Source organism: Paroedura picta, chromosome 7 (assembly GCF_049243985.1).
Source record: "Paroedura picta isolate Pp20150507F chromosome 7, Ppicta_v3.0, whole genome shotgun sequence".
NCBI classification, from domain to species: domain Eukaryota; kingdom Metazoa; phylum Chordata; class Lepidosauria; order Squamata; family Gekkonidae; genus Paroedura; species Paroedura picta.
In genome coordinates, this window is record NC_135375.1 from 9,988,146 (window position 1) to 10,012,728 (window position 24,583).

The 24,583-nt window shown below is 48.3% G+C and overlaps 1 protein-coding gene across 1 annotated transcript in view; it reads left to right on the forward strand.

The window, feature by feature from the left end:
- The first annotated feature begins 1,232 nt into the window (after positions 1–1,232).
- The window catches only part of PIK3C3 (phosphatidylinositol 3-kinase catalytic subunit type 3), a 38,339-nt gene continuing 14,988 nt past the window's right edge, over positions 1,233–24,583 (forward strand). The window contains exons 1-2 of the mRNA XM_077346698.1: positions 1,233–1,448; positions 7,205–7,295. Coding sequence (XP_077202813.1) covers positions 1,345–1,448; positions 7,205–7,295 — 195 coding nt within the window. The 5' untranslated portion in view covers positions 1,233–1,344. The remainder of the gene's footprint in view (positions 1,449–7,204; positions 7,296–24,583) is intronic.

Genomic DNA, 24,583 nt, shown 5'->3' on the forward strand with positions numbered 1-24,583 from the left:
GAAACTCCCCCACCCATCCCCTCATACCCTACCACAGCAGTCACCCTCACCCTGGACGGTATTTACTGACAATGTCCAGCCTTCCCTTCCACTCCCCAAAACAGGCACCTTGTGAGGCAGGTGGGGCTGAGGGAGCTCTTGGAGAACTGTGACTGGCCTGAGGTCATCCAGCAGGCCTCACGGGGAGCAGTGAGGGATAAAACCCAGCTCTCCAAGAGTCATCACGATTCTGTTTGGATGCCGTTGAAGTCGGCACATGGGTTTGGATTTGGGTTGTGTGTGTGGAATGCCAGTGAACCTTACAAACAGTTTGAAAACCAACATTCTGGACATTAATGGAGATGGTGCTTGTGGTGGAATGGACCTGCCCACTCCAAGGGGTTCCCAAGTCCTAGATAGCCTTGACCCCCTCTGTTGGGTAACCATGGCCACCATAGCCTTATATGACATTGCCTTGTATGGAGAAGGTCAGAACTCTCAGCTTCCCTTTTCAGTTCTGGGCCTTGCCTCTGTGTCTCCGCCTGCCCAGTACTTCAGAGGTACCCCCGCCACTAAAGTGTCCCCATGTTGACCATGAGCTAGGCAGTGGGAGACACAGAAGGCCCCATGGATCAGTATCCCCATAAGATGATTGCTAAATTACAAGTTCTTACAATGCTCAGGTCAATGGAACTTCCTGGGCTCAACAGGGATATTGGTTTCTTATCCCACTTTGTTGTAGGGGTGGGGTGGGGACTGAACACAAACTCAGTTTGTACATCTGTTGTTTATCCCTTTATCATCTGTATGCCAAATTCCTGCTGGTACCCAGTGCTGAATCTGTCCCCAAACTTCTTCTCATGGATGTTCGTTAACTCTTGTCTTTGTAGGCTTATTTACAGCAATTTGCAGATCTTGACTGCTGCCTTCATCCAAGCTAATCTATTATCACCTAGTATCTTCTGCATCTTTATTCTAACCAGCCCTTCCTGGCAATTAACCCTTCCACCCTCTCTCCACCGATGGGCAATGGTTGAGGATATTCCGTTCCCCTATATCTGACCAAGTGTGCCTGCACATGAAACCTCATGCCACGAATAAGACTGTGTTGGTCTTAAAACTGCCCCTGGACTCAAACTCACTTCTTCTGCCAGGGGGGCATGGCCAAATACTCAGAGAGCACGAGAGAATCAGGGCCACGGCTACGATTGTGCCCAGAGTAGCCATCGAGGTCCTGCTCCAGCTAACAATTTAACCCTTTGGCACCTTTGCATTCCTCCCCCACCCCTCCCCAACACAGGGAAGCTTTTCCACATCGATTTTGGCTACATTTTGGGCCGGGATCCGAAGCCCCTCCCTCCGCCGATGAAGCTGAATAAGGAGATGGTGGAAGGGATGGGCGGCACACAGAGTGAGCAATACCAGGCGTTCCGGAAGCAGTGCTACACAGCCTTCCTTCACCTGCGCAGGTAAGAAGCAACGGGGCTCATCGGATGGTGACTCCAGAATGCAGGCTGGGCCCTGGCCTCCGGGCTGGCTGTTGCCCCTGGGTCTGGAAGTTCTCTTCCCTCTCGGCTTTCCTTTGTTATTATTGTTGTTGTTGCTGTTGTTGTTGCTATTGTTATTGTCATAGCCATCATCATTATTTATTATTTACTATTTATTATTTACTATTCATTATTCACTATTCACTATTTATCATTTATTACTATATTGAGCCTCTTGTGGTGCAGAGTGGTAAGGCAGCAGACATGCAGTCTGAAAGCTCTGCCCATGAGGCTGGGAGTTCGATCCCAGCAGCCGGCTCAAGGGGTCTGCAAGGAACAACTCATCTCCATTGATATCTGCCATTTTGGTTAATGAAGATCTCCACTGGACACACCCCATTTCTCTCTTCTCTGGAACAAAGTCCAGTGAAGAAAAGGAAAAGTCTAGTGGGCAGAAGGATACAAAGCAATATCTGAGTCGCCAGGCAAAGCCCTCCATCTTATCGAAGGCCGAGACAGATAGAAAGAGAGAACGGTCTTTTATAAACTGTCGGTGGTAATGCATTAGCTGTGATTCAGCAGAATGGGAAAACAAAGATGAGTTATTAATCAGGGATCACCGTCCCTCCCCATCCCCCTGGAGAATCGTCAGGAAGGGATTAACCTGTGCAGGTGACATTCACAGGATCAATCATCTGCGTTCAGTTGAATGGGACTTGGCAGCTGTAATGATTCTTTTTGTGTGACCGGGCTTCAAGGAGTTGTTTCTGAATTTCCCTCCTTGCTTAACCTTGGGCGTGCTGGGAGAAGGAATTGTTTTCTTTTTTTGTACAAGGTGCATCCTTTTCCCGGAGCCGTATCAGGAACTTAGCATCTGATCTGATCGCCATCTTCAAGTATTTAAAAGGCTGCCGTATAGAGGATGGAGCAGAGTTGTTCTCTCTTGCCCGAGAGGGGCAGAGCAGATCCAATGGGATGAAATTAACTCAAAAGAAATTCCATCTACACATCCGGAAGAAGTTCCTGACATTTAGAGTGGTTCCTCAGTGGGAACAGGCTTCCTCGGGAGGTGGTGGGTTTGGAAATTTTGAAACAGAGGCTGGATAGCCATCTGACGGAGATTCTGTGAAGTCTCAAGGGGGTGGCAGGTTACAGTGGATGAGCGATTGGGATGTGAGTGTCCTGTGTAGTGCAGGGGGTTGGACTAGATGACCCAGGAGGTCCCTTCCAACTCTATGATTCTAGGTGGGCATGTCCAAAGCTCTGTTTCCCAACCTTATTCAACATGGCCATGCCACTGCTGGGGTTTCTTGAAGCCTGAAGAATGTCTCAGCGATTTCTCAAGGGTAAAAAAAAAGGCTGGTATAAGATTGACCAAAGGCTTGTGGCCTGCACGCATGTTCAGTGAGCATTGTTTACACTCAGTCACTAACAGAGCGTGCGTATCGCCCTTTTTCGTTCTTGCAGTCCGCAGCCCCATAAGTATGAAGACACCCCTAACCATCAGAGTGTGGAGGCCCCCTAACCATACAGCACTGCAGGGCCCCTTAAAAAGGTAAAGGTATTCCCTGTGCAAGCACTGGGTCATGTCTGACCCTTGGGGTGACGCCCTCTAGCGTTTTCATGGCAGACTCAATATGGGGTGGTTTGCCAGTGCCTTCCCCAGTCATTACCGTTTACCCCGCAGCAAGCTGGGTGCCCATTTTACCGACCTCGGAAGGATGGAAGGCTGAGTCAACCTTGAGCCGGCTGCTGGGATCGAACTCCCAGCCTCATGGTCAGAGCTTCAGATAGCATGTCGCTGCCTTACCACTCTGCGCCATAAGAGGCTCACAGGGCCCCTTAGCATTGATAATAGGATAAATTACTTCTGCCTACATAGGAAATTCTTGCCGAAGACAAAGGAAGTCATAACAGGCAGTTCGGTGAGTTAAAGAAAGAGAGATGGTCAACGTGCTGAGTTCGGAAATTGAGGACTTTAAAATGGAAGTTGATCCAGACAGTGACAGAGCACCGTGGAAAGGGCTTAAAGGACAGGGGAGATGCGGCGATACTGTCAGGAGAGAAATATGAGCTTCGCGGAGACCTTACGGACAGACTAAAGAGGATATGTCAGGAGGTTATGCTGACGAGGAGGACATTATAATAGGACAGACATTAAGATGATTGGCACAAGGTGACGGTAGAGTTTCTCGCAATCCGGCCTCGAAGGACGGAGGCCTCTTTTAACGGATCGCCTGCTGAGTCTCCCCAACTTTTTGCAAAGGAGCCATTAGCAGATAACATTTAAAAAGGCAGAGGGCGTTTAGGATCGGACGTTCTCGGCCCGATAGCCTTTGAAACGTTCCTGGCAATGAAAAATGTTATCGGGGGAAGGCCTTTTTGCCTTCGAGGGGGATGTAAATGGCGCGTCAGCTTGATTGGATCTTTATGATGTATGTGGAATAAAACTCGGGAAACGGGGGGATATTAAAGGTAATATTTGGAAGGCGACGCATTTGAAATTCACGACCGTTGAATTCATTTAAGGGCTGGGGGGGTGGGGGCTGTCTTGGGAGAGGGGAGACGCAGCTTGCGCGGCAGACCACCCATCCAAATGATAAAGCATCTACAGAGATACAGGGAAGAAAAACAAATATCTGGTTTGAATTCCGACATGTGCGCCTTGGGGTGTCTCGGAGAACTTTGAACAGCTATTTAACTACGTCTGGGAAACGCTGAAAGCGAGAGGGCAGGATTGTGGTGAAGGACCCTGGAATAGGGACGGGGGGAATGGGAGGGGTGCGGCTCAGTGGTAGAGCATGTGTTTGGTACGCGAAAGGTCTCAGGTTCAGTTCCTGGTATCAGAGCTTCCTTGACCCATGGACATAGGGACATCGGAAGAGCCCTGCTGGATCAGACTGTCCATCTAGTCCAGCTTTCTGTCTCACACAGGGGCCAGCCAGTTCCTCTGGAGGGCCGACAACAGGGGATAGAGGCCAAGGCCTTCATAAAAACATTGGAAGAGCCCTGCCAGATCGGACCAGTGGTCCATCTAGTCCAGCTTTCTGTCTCACACAGGGGCCAGCCAGTTCCTCTGGAAGGCCGACAACAGGGGATAGAGTAGAGGCTGAGGTCTTCATAAGAACATGAGAAGAGCCCTGTTGGATCAGACCAGGGGTCCATCTACTCCAGCATCGTGTCTCATACAAGTGGCCAACCAGTTCCTCTGGAGGGCCAACAGCAGTGAATAGAGTCTGATGCCTTCCCCTCACCATCTTTGTTGCCCTCCTTTGGACACGCTTGTTTGTCTACATCCCTCTTCCACTGTGGTGCCCAAAACTGAACACAGGAGTCCAAGTGATAGATAGACAGTGCTGAATTTCCTCTACTCCCAGCACCCATAGCCTGCCCAGAGATCAAGGTGGAACCATAAACAACCCCAAATTCCCAGACCTTCCCAAGCTCACCCAATCATGGCTCCAGCCTCTTCCCCCTCTCCCTGCAGAGAACATCTTTAACTGCTCCTGCGGTTAAATAAAGCCCTAAGGGCTATTGGGGAGGAGTTAGGGTGGGCTCTGTCCGTGATAAAAACTCAGAGGTTGGCTACCCCTGTGTTGGAAATATTCCTGGAGGTTTGGAGGTGGAACTTCAAAATCGTACAATGCCTCAGAGTCCAGCCTTCAAAGGAGCCATTTTTGCCTGCAGTTGGGAGGGAGTGGTGCAGGTGTGTCCCTCCTGGCCTATGGATTATGGCCAGCCATGTAATCTTCCCCTAAGAAGAGTCTCCAGTCTGATTTTCCCTTCACATATCTGAGGACATGGCTCTGGAAAGCTCATCTGTAACCACTATGCCAAAATTCCCAAAGGTCAGTCCTCTCCCAACTCAACGAACACTCCACACCACAGGTTCTTGACACCCATCTCTCCACACCCATGCCCTCATTTGCCACCATGCCACCACAACCTCCCACACAACACACACATTCAACCCCATGCCCTTATAGACTGGACAACTTCTCCCCTTCCTCTTCCCACTGCCAAGCTCTAGCGCCCGTTGTATTCTTGGAGACAACGGGCTTTGCCCCTAGTAAGGATATAAAGACTGCATACAGTCAAAAGCATGGCAGGTTATGGATGCCAACCCAAAAGGAGAAAAGGTTATTTTCTTGTGAATTCTTTTGCCGGCCTAATGATCCACTTCCCTACCAAGCATTCGTTCCTGACCACGTTAAGCAAATTGCAGTTTCCGTTACTCCAAAAGTGGTTAATTTGTTCCTATACGATTTCTTCTCTCTTTTCTCCGCCTCGTATAAAACTGTCCTGACATTTGTTTTCTGTCCCGAAAGATGACAGTTTAAATAATTGCCAGAAGTAGTGTGTAGTCTCCGATGTTCTTGAGCAGCTTTGGAGTTTAGTCTGGAAAAGAAAACAGTCTTAGCAGGGAGGTGGGTGGGAGAAAATCCTTAGAAGATGGACAAATGTTTCTAGCATCCCATATTAAATTGGAAAACGCAGATAGCTGTCAAACTGCTCCTCTTTAATGGTTATAAATGCTGCGGGGAGGGGGATAAGTTTTATTTTCCCTTCATGCCTGGTGTTGTTTTCCTTCATATCTCACACCCCTTGGTGCCTATCTTGGAGCAGACAGGAGTGTAGAGCTAGTGAGGTGTAGTGGTTAAGAGTGGCAGCCTGTAATCTGGAGAACTGGGCTTGTTTCACCACTCCTCCTCCACATGCAGCCAGCTGGGTGACCTTGGGCCATTCACAGTTCTCTCAAAGCTGTTCTCACAGAGCAGTTCCCTGAGAGCACTCTCTGCCCCACCTCCCTCACAGGATGTCTGTTGTGGGGAGAGGAAAGGAAAAGGTGTTTGTATGCCACCTTGAGATTCCTGAAAAGTAGGGTATAAAAAGCAACTATTCCTCTTCTAGAAGGGGGTAGCCATGACAGTTCGGCCTGGCATCTCTTTCCCACGCTGGCCGCAATGCAAAAGAATCACCTCACCATTTTGTCCTCAGTTTGAAGAGCTGCGCAGATTTTAGTACGAGGCAGAGTACTGTAATTAGACTAGCTAGTGCGTCACAAAACAAGCTTTTGTAAGGCCTGGCCCACTTTGCCAGGTACGTGAAACGTTATTTAGGTCACAGATTTTCATCATTTATAGCCTGGGTGGGACCTCTACCCAGCAAAGCTTATGATTGGCCATTGGGGGTTTAATTGGCTGTATAGATTATTAAAAGTGTTGCTTTGGCAGCTCAAGGATCTTCATTGTGTGTGATCGAGGTTAAGTTGAGGCAGCCATTTTGTGGATCTCAAGATTGAGCGGGGAGAAGGGCCAGAACCCAGGGTGGTCACAGTGCTGGTGTATGTGCTAGCACCCATTGTAGTCCTGGGTGCAACGGGCTTTGCCCCTAGTCTTGACTAAAACTTTGTTGGTCTTAAAGATGCCATTTGATGCAAATTTTGACTAGTCTGGCTCAGGATAAGGCAGCTTTGTGCACCTTGGAATGATCAGAAACATGGGAGAATGCCAAAGCCCTAACCCTCCTCAATAACTCCACCCTTCCTTACATATCTTGGTAAAGAGGGGGATTTTGCAGGGACATCCAATGGAAATTGTAACATCGGCATACATTCGTTTCAAGTTGACGAATGTTTTGGAGGCCCAGAGCTCTCCTGGAACTTGCGTTCTGTACCCAAAGTCTTCTTCTGTTTACAAAGTTGTGTTCCTTTCTCTCTGTCCTCTTTCTCTCCCTAGGTATTCCAACCTGATTTTGAACCTGTTCTCCCTGATGGTTGATGCCAACATCCCAGACATCGCTCTTGAGCCTGACAAGACCGTCAAAAAGGTACTGAGTTCTCTTCTGTGGGAGTTTGTGTTCGGTGCGGTCAAGTCACGTCAGACCTATGATCGCCCTGTAGGTTCATGATGGCCAAAATGTCCTGTCCTTAACCACCTCAGTGAGGTCTTGCAAACGGAAGGTCTTGGCTTCCTTGTTCAAATCAACCCATCTCATGTTGGGCCTTCCGCCTTTTGCTTTTCCTAGCGTTACTGTCTTTTTCCAGTGAGTCTTGTCTTCTTGTGATTTCAACAAAACAGCTCCTAGGGAGAATTCAGGCTGGATTTGATGTAGAACCCACTTAGTTGTCTCTTGAGTGGTCTGCAGTATCCGTAAAACTCTCTGCATGTCAAACAAAGCTGTTGGGTTTGATTCCCCACGTCTCCACATGCAGCCATCTGGGTGACCTTGGGCTAGTCACAGTCCTTGGGCCAGTCACAGTCCTGATAATTTTTGTCTCACTGAGCAGCCCTGTCAGAGTTTTCTCTGCCCCACCTACTCCCCACCTCTTGTGGGGAGAGGAAGGGAAGGTGATAGTAAGCCACTCGGAGACCCTATCTGGAAGTGAAAAGTGGAGTATAAAAAACAACTCTTATCCTTCTTATCCTCCGAGTGTCCATCCCACCCCAAGCAGCTGGCTGCTTCGCCTGGCTGCTCCAGACAGCCATGGGTGAGGGGTGGGCCGCGCCACCTTCTCCCAGCCGGTGGAGCGGCTTCACTGTGTCGTAGACGCGGCAAGGCCGCTCCGCCGGCCGGGAGAAGGCTCGAGAGAGCCTCGGGGGGTGGGTGGGCCTGCTCCCAGGCCATCTAGCGCCCATTTCATTCCAAAGTGAAATGGGCTTTAGATCTAGTTTATTATATTTATATACCACCTTCCTCGAGGGCTCAGGGCGGTTCCCATAGAACAATATAGGCAACTTAGATTAACAACAATGAATGAATTGAAACAACAAGCAACATGGAACAGTAGAAAAATGTGGGAAACATTAAATTATACCGAAATCTCTCAAGAAATCATACGGGCCAACGCAGACGCGCTGAATAATATGGTAGCGTCAGTGAACCGCTCTTGCGAGCGGAGGAGATGAACTACGGAAAACCAACCCTGTGGAAAAATCGATCAAAGAAGAACGGGAAACCGCTTCCGGACAGCAGCGATCATATCGCTGTCTTTTGGTAATTCCTTAACGTGTCCGATTCAGCCAGTCACGGCGGTTTTAATTTAAACGGGCCTGAAGAGAGACAGAGCCGTCCAATTTCCCTCAGAAAGCTTCATCTTCCCCCCTTCCGTTGTTGACTGGAACACGGTCGTCGGGGATGTATAATTGGTTGAAACTCGGACGCTGGAGGCCCAAATTGCCAATTGTTCTGGGTTTCCAGAGCCTCGCTTCTGCTTTATTTTTACCCCCTTTCATCCTCAGCCTTCAAGTTCTGTCTTCCCACTTAGTTTAATCCCATTCGTCTCTGTCAGGAGTTCAGTGTTGCTTGACACGACGGCATTCGTTCTCCCCCTCGGACGCTGTCTCGCGAACCATCTGACATTCTCCCTTTCTCGGACGCAGCCACCGTGTTTGCGTCTCGGTGCCAATTAAGGAGCATGGTAGCCGGGTGGTTATTAATGGTCCGGGCAACCGCTTCCATGTTTCCACGCCACTCTCTCTCCCCCGAAGTTCAAAGCAAGTTCTCCGTCCCGATTTCTCATTCCCGTATCCTTTCTGCCTCGGAAGAAATATTTTGTGAGGCCCTTGGCCCGTTCCGTTGTGGCTCGCCAAGGTTTTTCAAACGCGACATTTGTCTTTCGGGGTGCGGAAACGATATTTCCTGTCAAAATTCATCCTTAAGAGATGGCCCCAAAGTATCTTCCTGTCAAGGAATTTAGCGGTGCGAACTGGCCCAGTCGAACCAAAAACGTTTTTGGAGCGGGAAGAGGAAGGAAATCACAGTTTTGCCCTTGTTTGTGAACGCAATTGCCGTGTCTTGTTTTGTTTTTTTGCATCAGTGGGTTGCTGTTGAACTTGTGCGTTGATACTGCGAGAAGGAAACGATGAAAGGAATACTAAAATCATCTTGTCACTATTAATTTGTAGCACACCAACAATGTTAAAGCGCATACACACACGCAGAACGAAGGCTGTGGGAAAGGGAGGGAGAAATTTTAAGAAGAAAAAATCATTTTTATACCCCACTTTTCTGTCACCTACAGAAGGGAAGGTGATTGTAAACTGCTTTGAGACTCCTTAGAGTAGTAAAACGCAGGGTATAAAAGCCAATTCCCCTCCCTCCCTTCCTAAGAAGGACAGGGGGGAAAACTCAAAATCCTTTAGTGGATATAAACAGGAAAAAGGGGAGAGAGGGTGTATGTATATTAAAGTGGAAACAAATATAACAGGGGTGGCAATTCTATGGGGAAACTTCTTTGAACGGTTTCCAAATATCTAAAAAAAAGTCCATACACAACTGTTGTCTATAGGCCATGAATTTAAATATTGATAAAGTTCTAAAGTTGGCATTGATCTTACCAATGTTGTAATACACATCTTTTAGCGGTAGTAGACGTACAGTGGTCCCTTTTCCTTGATCAAGGATTAGGATTCAAGAACCATAGAATCGTAGAGTTGGAAGGGGCCATCTAGTTTGCTCCAGTGGGGTCTTCTGATGTTCTTCTGAAGACCTCAGCCTCTTTGGCCTGTTGTTGGCCTTCCAGAGGAGCTGTTTGGCCACCATGTGAGACAGGATGCTGGACTAGAGGGATCACTGGTCTGATCCAGCAGGGCTCTTCTGATGTCCTTAGGTGTCTAGGGTCTGTGCCTATGGGAGCAGGTGCCGCCTTAAGCAAGTCCAGGTTAATGGAAAGCTTGGGTTCTCTTCACCTGAGGACATCCAGCCAAACCCCTCAATCTTGTTCTTCCAAAAGAGAAGAGAAGAAGAGCTGGGGGGGGGAGGGGGTTGTTACCTGCTTTTCACTATCCGAAGGAATCCCTAGGCAGCTTACAAGAGAAACCTTTCTCTTCCTCTCCCCACAATAGGCACCTTATGAGTTAGGTGAGGCTGAGAGAGCTCTGAGAGAATTGAGACTGGTCCAAGGTCACCCATCTGGCTGCATGTGGAGAAGGAGTGGGAAATCAAACCTGGTTCCCCAGATTAGGGGGGAAAGAGCTGGGTTTTACTAATACTAGCGAGAAGAGATCGTTTTTACTACCCAATGGAGCCCCAAAGCAACTTGCAAACACCTCTCCCTTCCTCTCTCCTCAACAGACACCCTGTGAGTTAGGTGAGACTGAGAGAGCTCTGAGAGAAGAAGAGTTGGGTTTTATACCCTGTTTTTCACTGTCTGAAAAAGTCTCAAAGTGGCTCACAGTCACTTTCCCTGACTCTCCCCACAACAGAGACCCTGTGAGGGAGGTGAGGCTGAGAGAGCTCTGACAGGACTGCTCTGTGAAAACAGCTCTATCAGGACCATGAATAAGGTCAAGGTCACTCAGCCGGCTGCATGTAAAGGAGCGGAAAATCAAACCCAGTTCTCCAGATTAGTAGCCACTGCTCTTAACCACTATACCACGCTGCCTCCCCAAGATGACTAAAGGTTGTTATAATACAATACAATACAAGTATATGTGTGTATGTGTGTGTGTATATATATATACACACACACACACACATACACACACACACACACACACATACATATATATAGGGGGATGAACGGAGTAAAAATATTTTATTCCTGGCCTCACTATACTGTATTTGTTTTCCTGCTGACTTTCTTTTTTTTTCTTGTTTTAATTGGGACTTAGCTCATTTTCCCTGTTCAGTTTATTGGTGCTATTGATTTTTATCTCTTTAGCTTTATTGCTGGTTCCGTTTTTACAAGCGGGGGGTGGGGGGGGGGGTGTTCAGTAGCCCTAGGCTGGTGTTCCTATCCTTTGATTTTTATTTTACTGTTGGGGGGGGGGGGAGGGCCGTTGTATGGGAAGTTCTCTCTCACACACACAAATATACACACATATGAGCACACATACACACAAAATTGTACAGGAGTGTAATTTACAAAATTTGTTCTACAAAACTTGAAACGTATTGTGTGTTCGGTTTTTGAAAGCCGTCATGAGAACATAAGAAGAGCCCTGCTGAATCAAACCAATGATTCATCTAGTAGTCCAGGGGTGACCAAACTCGCTCTCCAGATGTCCATGGACTGCAATTCCCATGATCCCCTGTAAGCACATGCTGGGAGAGGCTCCTGGGAATTGTAGCCCATGGACATCTGGAGAGCCTCAGTTTGACCACCCTTGTCAGTCCGATCCTGTCTCACACAACAATATCAGCAGGAGACCTGTCACTATGGTTGCCAACCTCCAGGTCCTGTGTGTCTTCTTCACCAGTTTGGTGTAGCCAGTTTGGAGAGCCAGTTTGGTGTAGTGGTTAGGAGTGTGGACTTCTAATCTGGCATGCCAGGTTCGATTCTGCCCTCCCCCATATGCAGCCAGCTGGGTGACCTTGGGCTCATAAGGGCACTGATAAAGCTATTCTGACCGAACAGGAATATCAGGGCTCTCTCAGCCTCACCCACCTCCCAGGGTGTCTGTTGTGGGGAGAGGAAAGGGAAGGTGAATGTAAGCCGCTTTGAGCCTCCTTTGGTAGGGAAAAGCGGCATATAAGAACCAATTCTTCTTCTTCTTCTTCTTCTTCTTCTTCTTCTTCTTCTTCTTCTTCTTCTTCTTCTTCTTCTTCTTCTTCTTCTTCTTCTTCTTCTTCTTCTTCTTCTTCTTCTTCTTCTTCTTCTTCTTCTTCTTCTTCTTCTTCAACTGATTTTTAGGTGACAGAGGTCAGTTCACCTAGAGAAGGTGGGCTGTGGCATCACGCCTCACTGAATTCCCTCTCTGAACTTTATTCACCTCATGCTCCATTCCCCAAACCTCCAGGTATTCCCCAACCTGGAGCTGACAAGCCTACCTGCCACCCAGCAGCTTCCTTCCCCCATTGCTGATCCATTTATCAGTGGAGGAAAAGGCCATTTTTTTCTGATCCCAGATGTGACATTGTTGTATTGGGGTAATGCTCTAGGATTCCCCTGACACTCTAGTAAGATATAGAGTTGTGGTGTTGAAACAATGCTGGGTTAATATCCCTACTCACAAAGATTTCCCACACGCAGAGCTGAGCAGGCAATTCTACCTGCAACACAACCTTTAAGGGGCTGGTTTTGGGCTGGTACAATGACCAGTTTGAGATCTCCCCTGAAATTACAAGGAGTCCCGTGTTCCGAATTGTGTTTCTCCTTCTTTCTTTTTCCCACTCCCTCCCTCCTTGGCTTGATGTTATTTCGGAACAAGGCTAACATTGGTTTGCACCAACCCCTAGTTGCTTGGAAACCTTGGATGAAATTTGTGCAAAGACCTTGATGAGGCAAAGGTCTTGATGAGGCAGGCTACGGATACCAAATGTGTTGTTGTTGTCGTCTTTATTTGATTTTATTCTGTCCCTCCCAGCAATTGCCATCTTGGGGCAGTAAACGATATGACCAGCATTAAGTACAGTAACATTCATAAACAATTAATAATAAAATTAACAGTTAAAACAACTGGATTGTTTGCAGCCGATACCTACATATAGTCATCTTTGGGGGTCTCTCCAGAAATACATAATCTAGGAGGGGGAGGACGGAGAAGGAGGGGTGGCCAGTTAGATCTTAATTGTTTTTTCTGGTGTCAATCAAACGCCTGGCGAACGAGCTCTTTCTTGCATGCCCTGCAGAACTCGACAAGCTCTGACAGGGCTCTGACTTCCTCTGGGACCCTGAAAGGACCCTGGCCCTGGTCAAGGCCCGGCATACCTCCTTGGGTCCAGGGACCACCAGGCGGTTGGTGTCCGCCAAGCATAACGCTGTGTGAATTTAAGCGTTTTCCGTATCCCGATCTGCAGGTGTTCTATTTTGAATGCAGCAGCTCAGGCTGCATTGTTGAAAAAAACGAGCACACGGGAATCTCGCAAGGTCGAGAACAAAAATATTTTTAGTCCCTCTCAATGGCGGGGGAGGGAGCCGTCTTAAAAATCCATCGGCTCGAAGCGGCGGCTTGCTCAAACTCATTTAACAACATAATACTGTACGTTGGTGACGGGGAGAATTAAATAGATGTTTTTGGAGTCGATTGATTTCCCCCCCCTCCATTCCTCCCCCCCTCCCACATTCAAAGCTTTGAACAAGAAATCCATATGTTTTTCAAAGAAAACTCAAATAAGATAAAGATCCATTTGGGCTTGACCTGTAAAATTGAATTACCTTTGGGTGCTCAAATGCAGTCAATAGACCATTTTCAGCCATAATATCACTTTTTCGTGGAAGGCTTGAAGGGAAAGGCTCGTAAAAAGGACTCTCTGTTTGCCTAGCAACAAGGCAAACTCAACTATTTGGTTAATGCAGATGGTGGTTCCACGTCAATTTCCTCGTCTCGTGACTCAAGTTGTCCCCAGAGGAATGGGGGAGGGGAGGCACATAAAGGTACCATGGGTTGGATCCACTGATACATGAACAGCGATACATGATCCGTGGACTTCTAGCCCGTGTAGGTTGGAGGGGCTGTTCGAAGGGGAACATCATCCCCTCTACAAGGCAGCCCCCAGCCTCTGTGATGAATAGTTGATGTATATCTCACAAGAACATAAGAAGACCCAGTGGTCCATCTAGTCCAGCATCCTCTCTCACACAGTGGCCAACTAGTTCTGCTGGAGGGCCAACAACAGGGCAGAGAGGCTGAGGCCTTCATAAGAACATCAAAAGAGCCATACCGGATCAGACCACTGATCCATCTGGTCTCACACCCTGTCTCACACAGTGGCCCACTATTTCCTCCATAGGGCCAACAGCAGGCCATAGAGGCTGAGTCCTCCATAAGAAGATCAACCCAGTGGCCCATTGAGTCCACCATAATGTCTCACACAGTAACCTACAACCAGTTCTTCTGGAGGTCCACTAACAGTACATAGAGACCTCCTCACCCTGGTACTCAGAGGTTTACTTCCTCTAAATGAGGCAGTTCCCTTTAGTTTCTACAGCTGGTAGCCACTGATAAGATCTATCCGCCACGAATCTGTCTAATCCCCTTGTCAAGCTGTCTATGCCTTTGGCCATCACTACATCCACTGGCAACGGATTCCACATTTTAATCACTTGTGACCACCAGATTTGGTTATTCCAGAGCTGGAGAGCTAGAACATGGGAGGATCAATGGCGGTCATTAACTTCTGTGGATGGATTGCTGGATCCTTATCTGTAGGTTGCCCCGATCTGCTGCTTTCACCATCCGTACAGGAGAAAGGTAGAGCCTCTTGTGGCGCAGAGTGGTAAGGCAGCAGACATGCAGTCTGAAAGCTCTGCCCATGAGGCTGGGAGTTCGATCCCAGCAGCCGGCTCAAGGTTGACTCAGCCTTCCATCCTTCCGAGGTCGGTAAAATGAGTACCCAGCTTGCTGCTGGGGGATAAACGGTAATGACTGGGGAAGGCACTGGCAAACCACCCCGTATTGAGTCTGCCATGAAAACGCTAGAGGGCGTCACCCCAAGGGTCAGGCATGACTCGGTGCTGGCACAGGGGATACCTTTACCTTTACCTTTTTACAGGAGAAAGGTAGTAGTAAGTGTTTGTTTGGGGGCGTTGTTTTAAAGAATCCCATGGCGAGAGTTGTGTTTTTGTATTAGTACAATTTCTTATAATTATCTTTGAAATAAACGGATATAAAGACGCCGAGGCAAGTAAGGCGGTAACGGGATGTAAAAAATGTTATTTTCCTCTCCCCCTCCCCACCCCCACCCTGCAAACCAAGCATGTTGCGGGGTGGAAATGCTTCAGTATACATGCTTTGATTATTTTTAATGAAGGTGACAGTTGCTATAGTGATCCAACACTGAGAAACATTTTGGTAGACAGAGCCCCGCATCCATGCTGATATCAGTGGGTGTAAATTGGTCTATTTAAATAGACAAAGGCTGGAAGATGATGGGGAGGGGGGGGGGCGAGAGGAGACTCTTTTCTCCTTCAGGCATTTGAAAATGAGCCGATGTGTAGCCTTAAACACCGATGGAGTAAAGATGGTGCATAAATTTGAGTGTTATGCTTCCCGTGATGTTCTGCATTGCATCTTGGTGATGAAGTGCATGTTTCCCATATTGGAGGGATGCGGGAGATGGCTAGTCCTAAAACAGCCATGCTTTTTTGACCAAATCCTTTTTAGGAGATCTTCTCAGGTTCCGGGGTCTCTTGCAATAGGCTGGCTACTTACACAATCATCTAGGCCAGTGGTTCCCAACCTCATGGTCGGGACTTCTTTGGGGGTTGAACAACCCTTTCACAGGGGTCGCGGTGGGGGGGGGCAGAGCTGGCCCTCCAGCCAACTTTCCCGGCTTAAGTTCGGCATAGTGCCGAACTTCCAACCTGGGAAGTGGCAGGGAGGAGGGGAAGGAAGATCAATAATTGACCCTGCAGGGAGGAGTGCCCTGTCCCCATTGGGTGCATATCCCCCACTGAGGGCCAATCATAGGCTTTGGAATGTTCAGCACGTCGTCAGAAGTATGAGCACTCTTATATGTCATGATGAGAAAGATTTCTAGAAAATTCGACGAAAAGAAGAATGCGTTTATTTTTTTCTGGAATACCATATTCGCTGGCGTATCAGACTACTTTCCCCCCTGAAAAACATGCCTCCAAGTGGGGGGGGGTCGTCCTACCCACCTCATTCTACATGCCATCCAGTATCGTGCGGTATCCAGCGTGGCTGTGGCGAGCATCAGCAGCGAAACAGGGGTGCCAGCCTTTTTGGCATGACCAGCCCATTCTGCTCAGCGGGAAGCAGTGGCGCTCCAGCCTGCCCCTTGTATACGCAGAGCTCGCACTTGCGCACTAGTGCCGGTCACAGGGAGATGCAGGGGTGGGCCGGAGGCGCTGCGTTCACGCTGCGGCCGTACAATGGTGACAATTTCTATATTTTGAGTTGGAATGTTGTGGGGTCGTCCTATACGCCCAGTCGTCTTATACGCCAGCAAATACGATATGTTAATTCAAGTTTACACCATAAAACAGATCAAATTGTTAATTTTTCTTTCCCTTGATGAATGTCTGAATCTCTAGCAATCAAAGATGCCATATGTGACCAAAGGAGTATTTTGTTGGTTTAGTTACCAGGGCCTCCCATAACCCCCTTGGACTCAACTCTTCACATTTTTCAGTGTGTGGCCCCCTTCAAATTTTCCTGCGACACCCAGGGCGTCATATGGCCCCCACAGAGAATTGCTGCACTAAATTTCTCTATTACAACCCACCTCAACTGCCTTATTGTGTTGTGCTCTGGAGAGTCAGGATTGATTCCCTTTTGCACATCCAACCAGCCGGGTGACCTTGAGCTACTCATAGTGCTGTTAGAACTGTTCTCACAGTTTTGTCAGAACTCTCTCAGCCCCACCTCCCTCTCCGGGTGTCTGTTGTGGGGAGAGGAAGGGAAGGCCGCTCTGAGACTCCTTCCGGTAGTGAAAAAGGAGGGTATAAAAACCAGTTCCTCTATGTTGTTTAATTTTTCCAACTTTCACAACAATGCTGCACAGTAGGTCATATTTTATCCCTGTTTCAGATATATAAACTCAGTCCTTCCCCACCCAGCACACTGTGTTCCTGTTCTCACCGATCTCGAGAAAGGCAGTGTGGTGTGGTGGTTCAGAGTATTAGACTGGTATCTGGAAGATCTGGATTCAAATCCCCGCTTGTGCCTTGGAGGCTCACTGGGTGACCTTGGGCCAATCACATTCTCTCAGCCTAACCTACCTTGCAAGGTCATTGTGAGGATAAAATGGAGGCAAGGAGAATGATGTTGCCCATTTTGAGTACCAGTTGGGGAGGAGGTATGAATGAATTGAATAGATTTTTGACCAACCAGCCTTGTTATAGAGTTGCACGGCGAGTCCAGTTCACTCCTGCACACTCCATTCCTTCCACTTTCTTCTCTTTTCCATCGCTGACCATCCCAGCTCCATTCTACCAGGGCCTCGGCCTTGTCCCAGACAGGACCCCCCCCCCACCCCTTCGTTTCACATCCCCTCCAGTTGGTTCCAACACTTGTGCAGCCAGAAGAAGAAGAAAGTAGTAGTAGTAGTAGTAGTAATAGTAGTAGTAGTAGTAGTAGTAGTAGTTGGTTCTTATATGCCACTTTTCTCTACCCGAAGGAGGCTCAAAGCGGCTTACAATCACCTTCCCTTTCCTCTCCCCACAACAGACACCCTGTGGGATGGGTGAGGCTGAGAGAGCCCTGATATCACTGCCCGGTCAGAACAGTTTTATCAGTGCCGTGGCGAGCCCAAGGTCACCCAGCTGGCTGCTTGTGGTGGAGCGCAGAATCGAACCCAGCATGCCAGATTAGAAGTCCGCACTCCTAACCACTACCCCAAACTGGCTGAGACTGATAGCCAACTCCTTCCCAAGGCACTCCTGCTAAGCCATACATAGTCCGCAAATGACCCCCAGCCACAGCCCCTTCCCACCCTGCCCCTCTAGACCTCTTCCAGGGCTTCCTCAGTGAGTCCGGTGTGAGCACACAGCAGCTCCTGTTCTCCTCTACGCACCACATGCAGGGGAGCAGAGACCACGAGCTCCGCTGTTACAGAGGCAGAGTTGGCTGCAGATCCCCCTTCCTCCAAGTAGCCTTCATCTCCCAGGAATATACAGTTCTCCGGAGTAATAAAAACACACAGAGACAAGTTGCTATTTGGACAGGCCGACAGGCAGAGCCTTTATAAATTGAGACAATTTTCTCCCAGGAATCATGCAGCCGCTTGGTAACATCCGTTAAATTCCTCGGGGGGCCGGTCGGCGAGAATGTAATTTTATAATCAACCCTCGGAATCTAACTGGAAGCAAATTGTCCCGCTCTCCCTGCTGTCCGTCCGCTGTGAAACGGGATCGGTGAAATATGAGGATAAGGGAATTAAAGGGGGAGAGAAACTGAAATGGCAGGCCCGCCTCACATCCATCTTTCTTCTATAAAACCTGTCGAGATTTATACCAGTTTGGCATGGTTTATGGCACGGGGCAGGATGAGCGGGGCTGTTCGTCTGTGGCGTCGCTTCTCCCATTTATCTCCGGGCACGAACAGAACGAGGCTATTGGGTCCTGCCCAGGGGAGGGAGGAGGGAGCTGGCAAGGCTGGGATTGCATAAAGGGGACTGGGAATTTTCAGCGTGCCCAGCTGTGCCTGGAGATGGAGCTCTTGGTCCTGAACGTGAGTGAAGGACTTGAGATATGTCAGTTCCTCCTGTTTCTTCTCCAAATTTTGCAATCATGGTTCCTAGGAATAACCAACATGGTACCTGTGGGTGCCATGATGGCTGTCAGCACCTTAGAATCATAGAATCATAGAGTTGGAGGGGGCCAGACAGGCCATCTAGTCCAACCCCCTGCTCAACGCAGGATCAGCCCAAAGCATCCTAAAGCATCCAAGAAAAGTGTGTATCCAGCCTTTGCTTGAAGACTGCCAGTGAGGGGGAGCTCACCACCTCCTTAGGCAGCCTATTCCACTGCTGAACTACTCTGACTGTGAAAATTTCTTTCCTGATATCTAGCCTATATCGTTATACTTGTAGTTTAAACCCATTACTGCGTGTCCTTTCCTTTTCTAGGACCAGTCAAGTGTTTTTAGAAAAAGGGTGACCAGAAAGGCTTCTGATTGGCTGGAGAACCATTGAGGTGTCGTGGTTAAGAGCAGCGGACTCTCATCTGGAGAATGCGGTTTGGTTTCACGCTCCTCCTCCACATGCAGCCAGCCAGGTGACCTTGGGCTAGTCACAGTTCTCTTAGGGCTGTTATCACAGAGCAGTTCTCTTAGAGCAGACATTCTCCACTTTTTTTTACTTCTGAGACAACATCCCTCTATCAAGTTAACACAGAGCCTACAGAGAGATCAGAGCGAAGCCATAACTTACCCCATCTGCTGTAGTGGTTAGGAGTGCAGACTTGTAATCTAACAAGCCGGATTTGATTCCCCACTCCCCCACATGCAGCCAGCTGGGTGACCTTGGGCTTACCACGGCACTAATAAGGCTGTTCTGATCGAAAAGGAATATGAGCTCTCTCAGCCTCACCCGCCTCACAGGGTGTCTGTGGTGGGGAGAGGAAGGGAAGGCGAATATAAGAGACTTCGAGACTCCTTCGGGTAGAGAAAAGTGGCATATAAGAACCAACTCTTCTTCTTCTTCAGTAATCTCAGGGCTCTCTCAGCCTCACCTCCCTCACAGCGTGTCTGTTGTGGGGAGAGGAAGGGAAGGCGAATGTAAGTCACTTTGAGCCTCCTTTGGGTAGAGAAAAGCGGCATATAAGAACCAACTCTTCTTCTTCTTTATGGCCATGTCAACCTGCTCCCCCCAAATGCCCAATGATGGACCTGGAGGGGGTGGGAAGGGTAGAGGCCCTAGGTGGGCATGGCCACAGCTATGCTTCCCAACCATATGCTACACAATCATTCTATTTCCGGGGTTTCTCAAAACTTGAAGAATGTTTTGGGAGTTTCTGAACAGTAAAAAAGTTGAAAAAGGCTGACATAGCCTCATCCTGGGTCCGCTTTCAGCTCTTGACGGATAAGAATCTACCTGGGGACCTTAGACTCTTAGCGCAGCAGCAAGACGTGACCAGCAACAGGTGAGGTAGGTAGGGGATTCTTCTTGCAGAAGAGGAGAACCCAGGCGTGCAGATATACATGAAGCATTCCACTACCGGAAGTCCAGGATTAAATGAGGGATGTGTCTGTAGTTTGTGTGTGTGACCCCCGTCGCATGTCATGGAGCCATTGCTGAATGTGATATTGTGCTGAACGTGCATTCTGCAAGGGGTTGGACTAGATGACTCTGGAGATCCCTTTGAACTCTATGGTTCTACGAAACTCAGTGTGCGGGTCCAAAAAAGCCACACACTGGGTCCAGGTTCAGATTGGGAGGATGTTTGTGCAAACTCCAGGCTTGCACAACAATCCAAACAAGGAAAAGAAAAACCAGGATTTAACCGTGAATTTCAAAATCTTGGCCCTGTTGAGGTTTGTCTAGCAACCATATAAGCAGTCCAATGATGTTGGAAGATGCTGCTGTAGCTGGGAGGGGCAGCCATGTGTCAGATGAGCCTCTTTCTGAGCTTTGACACCTGGCATACACCTCCCTCCACAGTCCCCTCAAAGGTCCCGATTATCCAAAGTGATCGAACAAAGGAGAAATAACGTGTACTGTCTATATACACGACAGCTGTCATTTTGGAAGTCTGTTTGAAACCAGGCATCGGAAGAAGGAAGTGAGCTCGCTGCTGGCACTAAACCCGCCCCACTTTGTGTCAAGAAGAAGAAGGAGAAGGAGAGAAGGAGAGGAGAAGAAGGAGAAGAAGGAGAAGAAGAAGAAGAAGTTGGTTCTTATATGCCGCTTTTCCCTACCCGAAGGAGGCTCAAAGCAGCTTACAATCTCCTTCCCTTCCTCTCCCCACAACAGACACCCTGTGAGGTGGGTGAGGCTGAGAGAGCCCTGAGATTCCTGCTCGGTCAGAACAGTTTTATCAGTGCCGTGGCGAGCCCAAGGTCACCCAGCTGGTTGCATGTGGGGGTCCTCTGCTTGAGTCCTCTGCTTCCACAAACTCCAGTTTTTCACATCTGTTTGAAGCCAGGCATCAGAAGAAAGTGGGTGAAGCATATAGAAGGTTCTTGTCCAGATAACCCTGGCGCACAGGCATCCTGGCCCGCCGCCCGTTGTGCACGGAGGGAAGGACTCTCTCCAAGCCGAATTGCCTCATAGTTCAATGTTTTCCTTCCATAGCGAGTGTGACCTTTAAATGAGAAAGCATCCAGGGCCAATCATTCACCGCCAGACAAAACAAACTCGACCAGGGTGCTGATATGCAGAGCTCGGCTCTAGCTGGCCTTGATCTCACAGTAGGGGGCGCTGGTGTATTGCTTTTTTAAAAAAAACGGGAATCCAGGGGCTTACCGATAACTTTATTTATGTATTTGTTCTTTCGGCTCTGTATGTTGTCTTTTTAAAAAAGCAAAAAGCCAGTCGATAGCATCCTTCTTGTAGACCGAAGGTGACAGCCAAATTGAGTAGCCCCAGAGGAACTGAACCGTTTTTTTTTTCCCCTGTAGGATATAATGATACTTCGGATCTATGGAATCGTGCGTGGTCAGAATCGCTGAATGGATGTTCAATTTGTCTTTTTTTTTTAAGCTGATTATGAAAGCTTGAGCTTATTTTTTAAGGAAAGAAAGGATTGACTGTCGTTTAATTCCTATCAGGGTCCTAATACCTCTGAGCTGGGCTCCTCCTGTCAGTGGAGAAAGGAGATTGAGCAAGAATGTCAGATTGCAAATGGCTGAATCAAAGAGCCATGCCTTTTGACAGCCAATCCCCTCTAAGATAGAATCCAACTTAAGTCCTGGGGCACAAGATATGGGTGACAGAGGGACCTCTGTGTATGTTTCTTTGTAGTTCCTTAGAGTTGGAACTGGTCTGATTTGGTCAGTCCAAGCTAGCCCAATCTCAACACATCTCAGAAGCTATGCAGGGTTGGGCCTGGTTAATATTTGGATGGGATACCACCAACAATGTCCAGGATTTCTATGCAGAGGTAGGCAATGGCAAACCACCTCTGGCATTGAAAACCCCATGGAGCCGCCATAAATCGGCTCAGAGTTGACAACACTTTTCACCACCAGTCTACCAGTCCTTGCTTGGATTGCCCAAGCTCACCCACTCTCAGCAGATCTTCGAAGCTAGGCAAGGTTGACCCTGGTTAGTACTTGGATGGGAGACCACTGAGGAAGTCCACAGTCACGATGCAGAGGCAAGCCGTGGTTTTCTAGGCAAGAGTTGATTTGCCATTGTTTGCATTGTGATTGTGCATGGCCCCCTATCCAAGTACTAACCAGCCCGAATCCCACTTAGCTTCTGAGGTCTGGCAAGATTGGGCTAGCATGGGCCATCCAGGTTATGGGCCCAGACAAACAGAGGTGGCTCGCTAATGCTTGAATTGGTGCAGCAATGCTGGACTTTCTTGGTAGTCTTCCATCCAAGTACTAACCAGGACCAACCCTGATTAGCTTCTGAGATCTGTTGAGTTTGGGCTAGCTTGGACTGACCCAAGTCAGACGAGTTCCAACTGGTAGGCTGCTGGTGGAAAGTGCTGTCAAGTCTCAGCTGACTTATGGTGACTCCATAGGGTTTTCAAGACAAGAGAGGTGGTTTACCATTGCCTGACTGCGTTGCAGCCCTGGGCATCCTTGGTGGTCTCCTATGCAAATAAGGACCAGGGCTGACCCTGTTTAGTTTCCAAGATCTGTTGAGATCAAACAGTACTGACCTTAATGAGCCCATGGTCTGATGCAGTATACAGCAGCTTTGTGTAAACAGTCACCAGATACCACTCCTCTTGACTTTCCCTTCTCCAAATTGGCACAGGCATAGTTTCTTCATGTTTTCCTTGTAGGATTTGTCTTCCATCTTCAATGCCCTCCTCTGTATCCATGTCGGTTTGTCTGCATTATTCTTAAAATGGGACACTCAGAAGTGGACAGACTGTCCTTTAAGCTCACTTCCTGTCCAACTTTATGGATCTTTTTGAGTCTTGTTCTCAACAAGATGGTGGTTTTGAGCATTTTTCAGGCCATTTGAGGTCTCTTGCCCACACCTGTATGGCCACAGGAGGTGACACACTTTAGTTGGAAACCTAGAAATATCTCTATTCAGGGAATGCCAGCTATTCCTGATATTCAAAATCACAAGATGTCATAGTCCCATTGTATACAGCACTGGTCAGACCACACCTGGAGTCCTGTGTGCAGTTCTGGAGGCCTCACTTCAAGAAGGACGTAGATAAAATCGAAAGGGTACAGAGGAGAGCGACGAAGATGATCTGGGGCCAAGGGACCAAGCCCTATGAAAATAGGTTGAGGGACTTGGGAATGTTCAGCCTGGAGAAAAGGAGGTTGAGAGGGGACATGATAGCCCTCTTTAAGTATTTGAAAGGTTGTCACTTGGAGGAGGGCAGGATGCTGTTCCTGTTGGCTGCAGAGAAAAGGACATGCAGTAATGGGTTTAAACTAAACCCATTACAAGTACAACGATATAGGCTAGGTATCAGGAGAAAAAAATTCACAGTCAGAGTATTTCAGCAGTGGAATAGGCTGCCTAAGGAGGTGGTGAGCTCCCCCTCACTGGCAGTCTTCAAGCAAAGGTTGGAGACACACTTTTCTTGGATGCTTTAGGATGCTTAGGGCTGATCCTGCGTTGAGCAGGGGGTTGGACTAGATGGCCTGTATGGCCCCTTCCAACTCTATGATTCTATGACAGATCGTTATCCTGGAAGCTTGAGGCTGATCCTGTATTGAGCAGGGGGTGGGACTGGATGGCCTGTATGGCCCCTTCCAACTCTATGATTCGATGCTTACAAACTACTGACGGACAATGTATTCCCAACATAACAGCCTCTCTTTACAAATGGCAAATCAAAATTCACTTTACGGGGTGTTCAATTGGGCAGATGCCGCTCTGGGAGAAGATTTTGGATTTTTTTTCACCCCCCCTCCAAAAAAAAAAAAAATCAGATACAGCTTTTCCAAATTTGGAGACAACCTTTTGTTTCTTCCTGGGCCACCAATAGCGGGGGGCTCCCCCCTCCCGTTTCTTTTGCCTTTGCAACAAGTATAACAAGGAGGTTCCTGTTAAACTGATTGTTCGTCAGCGGTGAGAATCGGCAGTGCCTATTAACCTTGCTGGGGGCCGATTGCTGTAGCAACAGGTAACTCTCAGAGTGATCGACTTGCAATAAAGCCGTTCCAAGGAAATATTAGGGAGGGCGGAGGACAGCGAAGGTGGCTCGTCATGCAAGCCACCAACTTGGCGTGAACGCTCTCCCCTCTGTAACGCTGAACTCTGGATCCACGGTCATTAAATATTGATATTGCCCGTCCCCGAGGAGCTGACGCCAGCAGTGCTACCTCCCCTCGGATAGGCTGGTCCCGAACGTTCGTCCTAGATTTGTTATCCATTACTCCTCCGGGAGAGGTTATTGCCTCGTGGGCAAGTTTAGTTTCCAAATAGGAAGACGTATATCTTGGGTTGGCCAAACGACCCTAGGAAATGCATTTTTAGCTTTTGCTGTGCTGGTAACTTCATCGGCATAGAGTTCCTCATATCTAGTGCCTTACATGAATGTATACATACAGAATAGGTGTTGAGTGTCATCAAGAAGAGGGATGTTGACAAACTGGAGCGTGTCCAGAGGAGGGCAAGAAAGA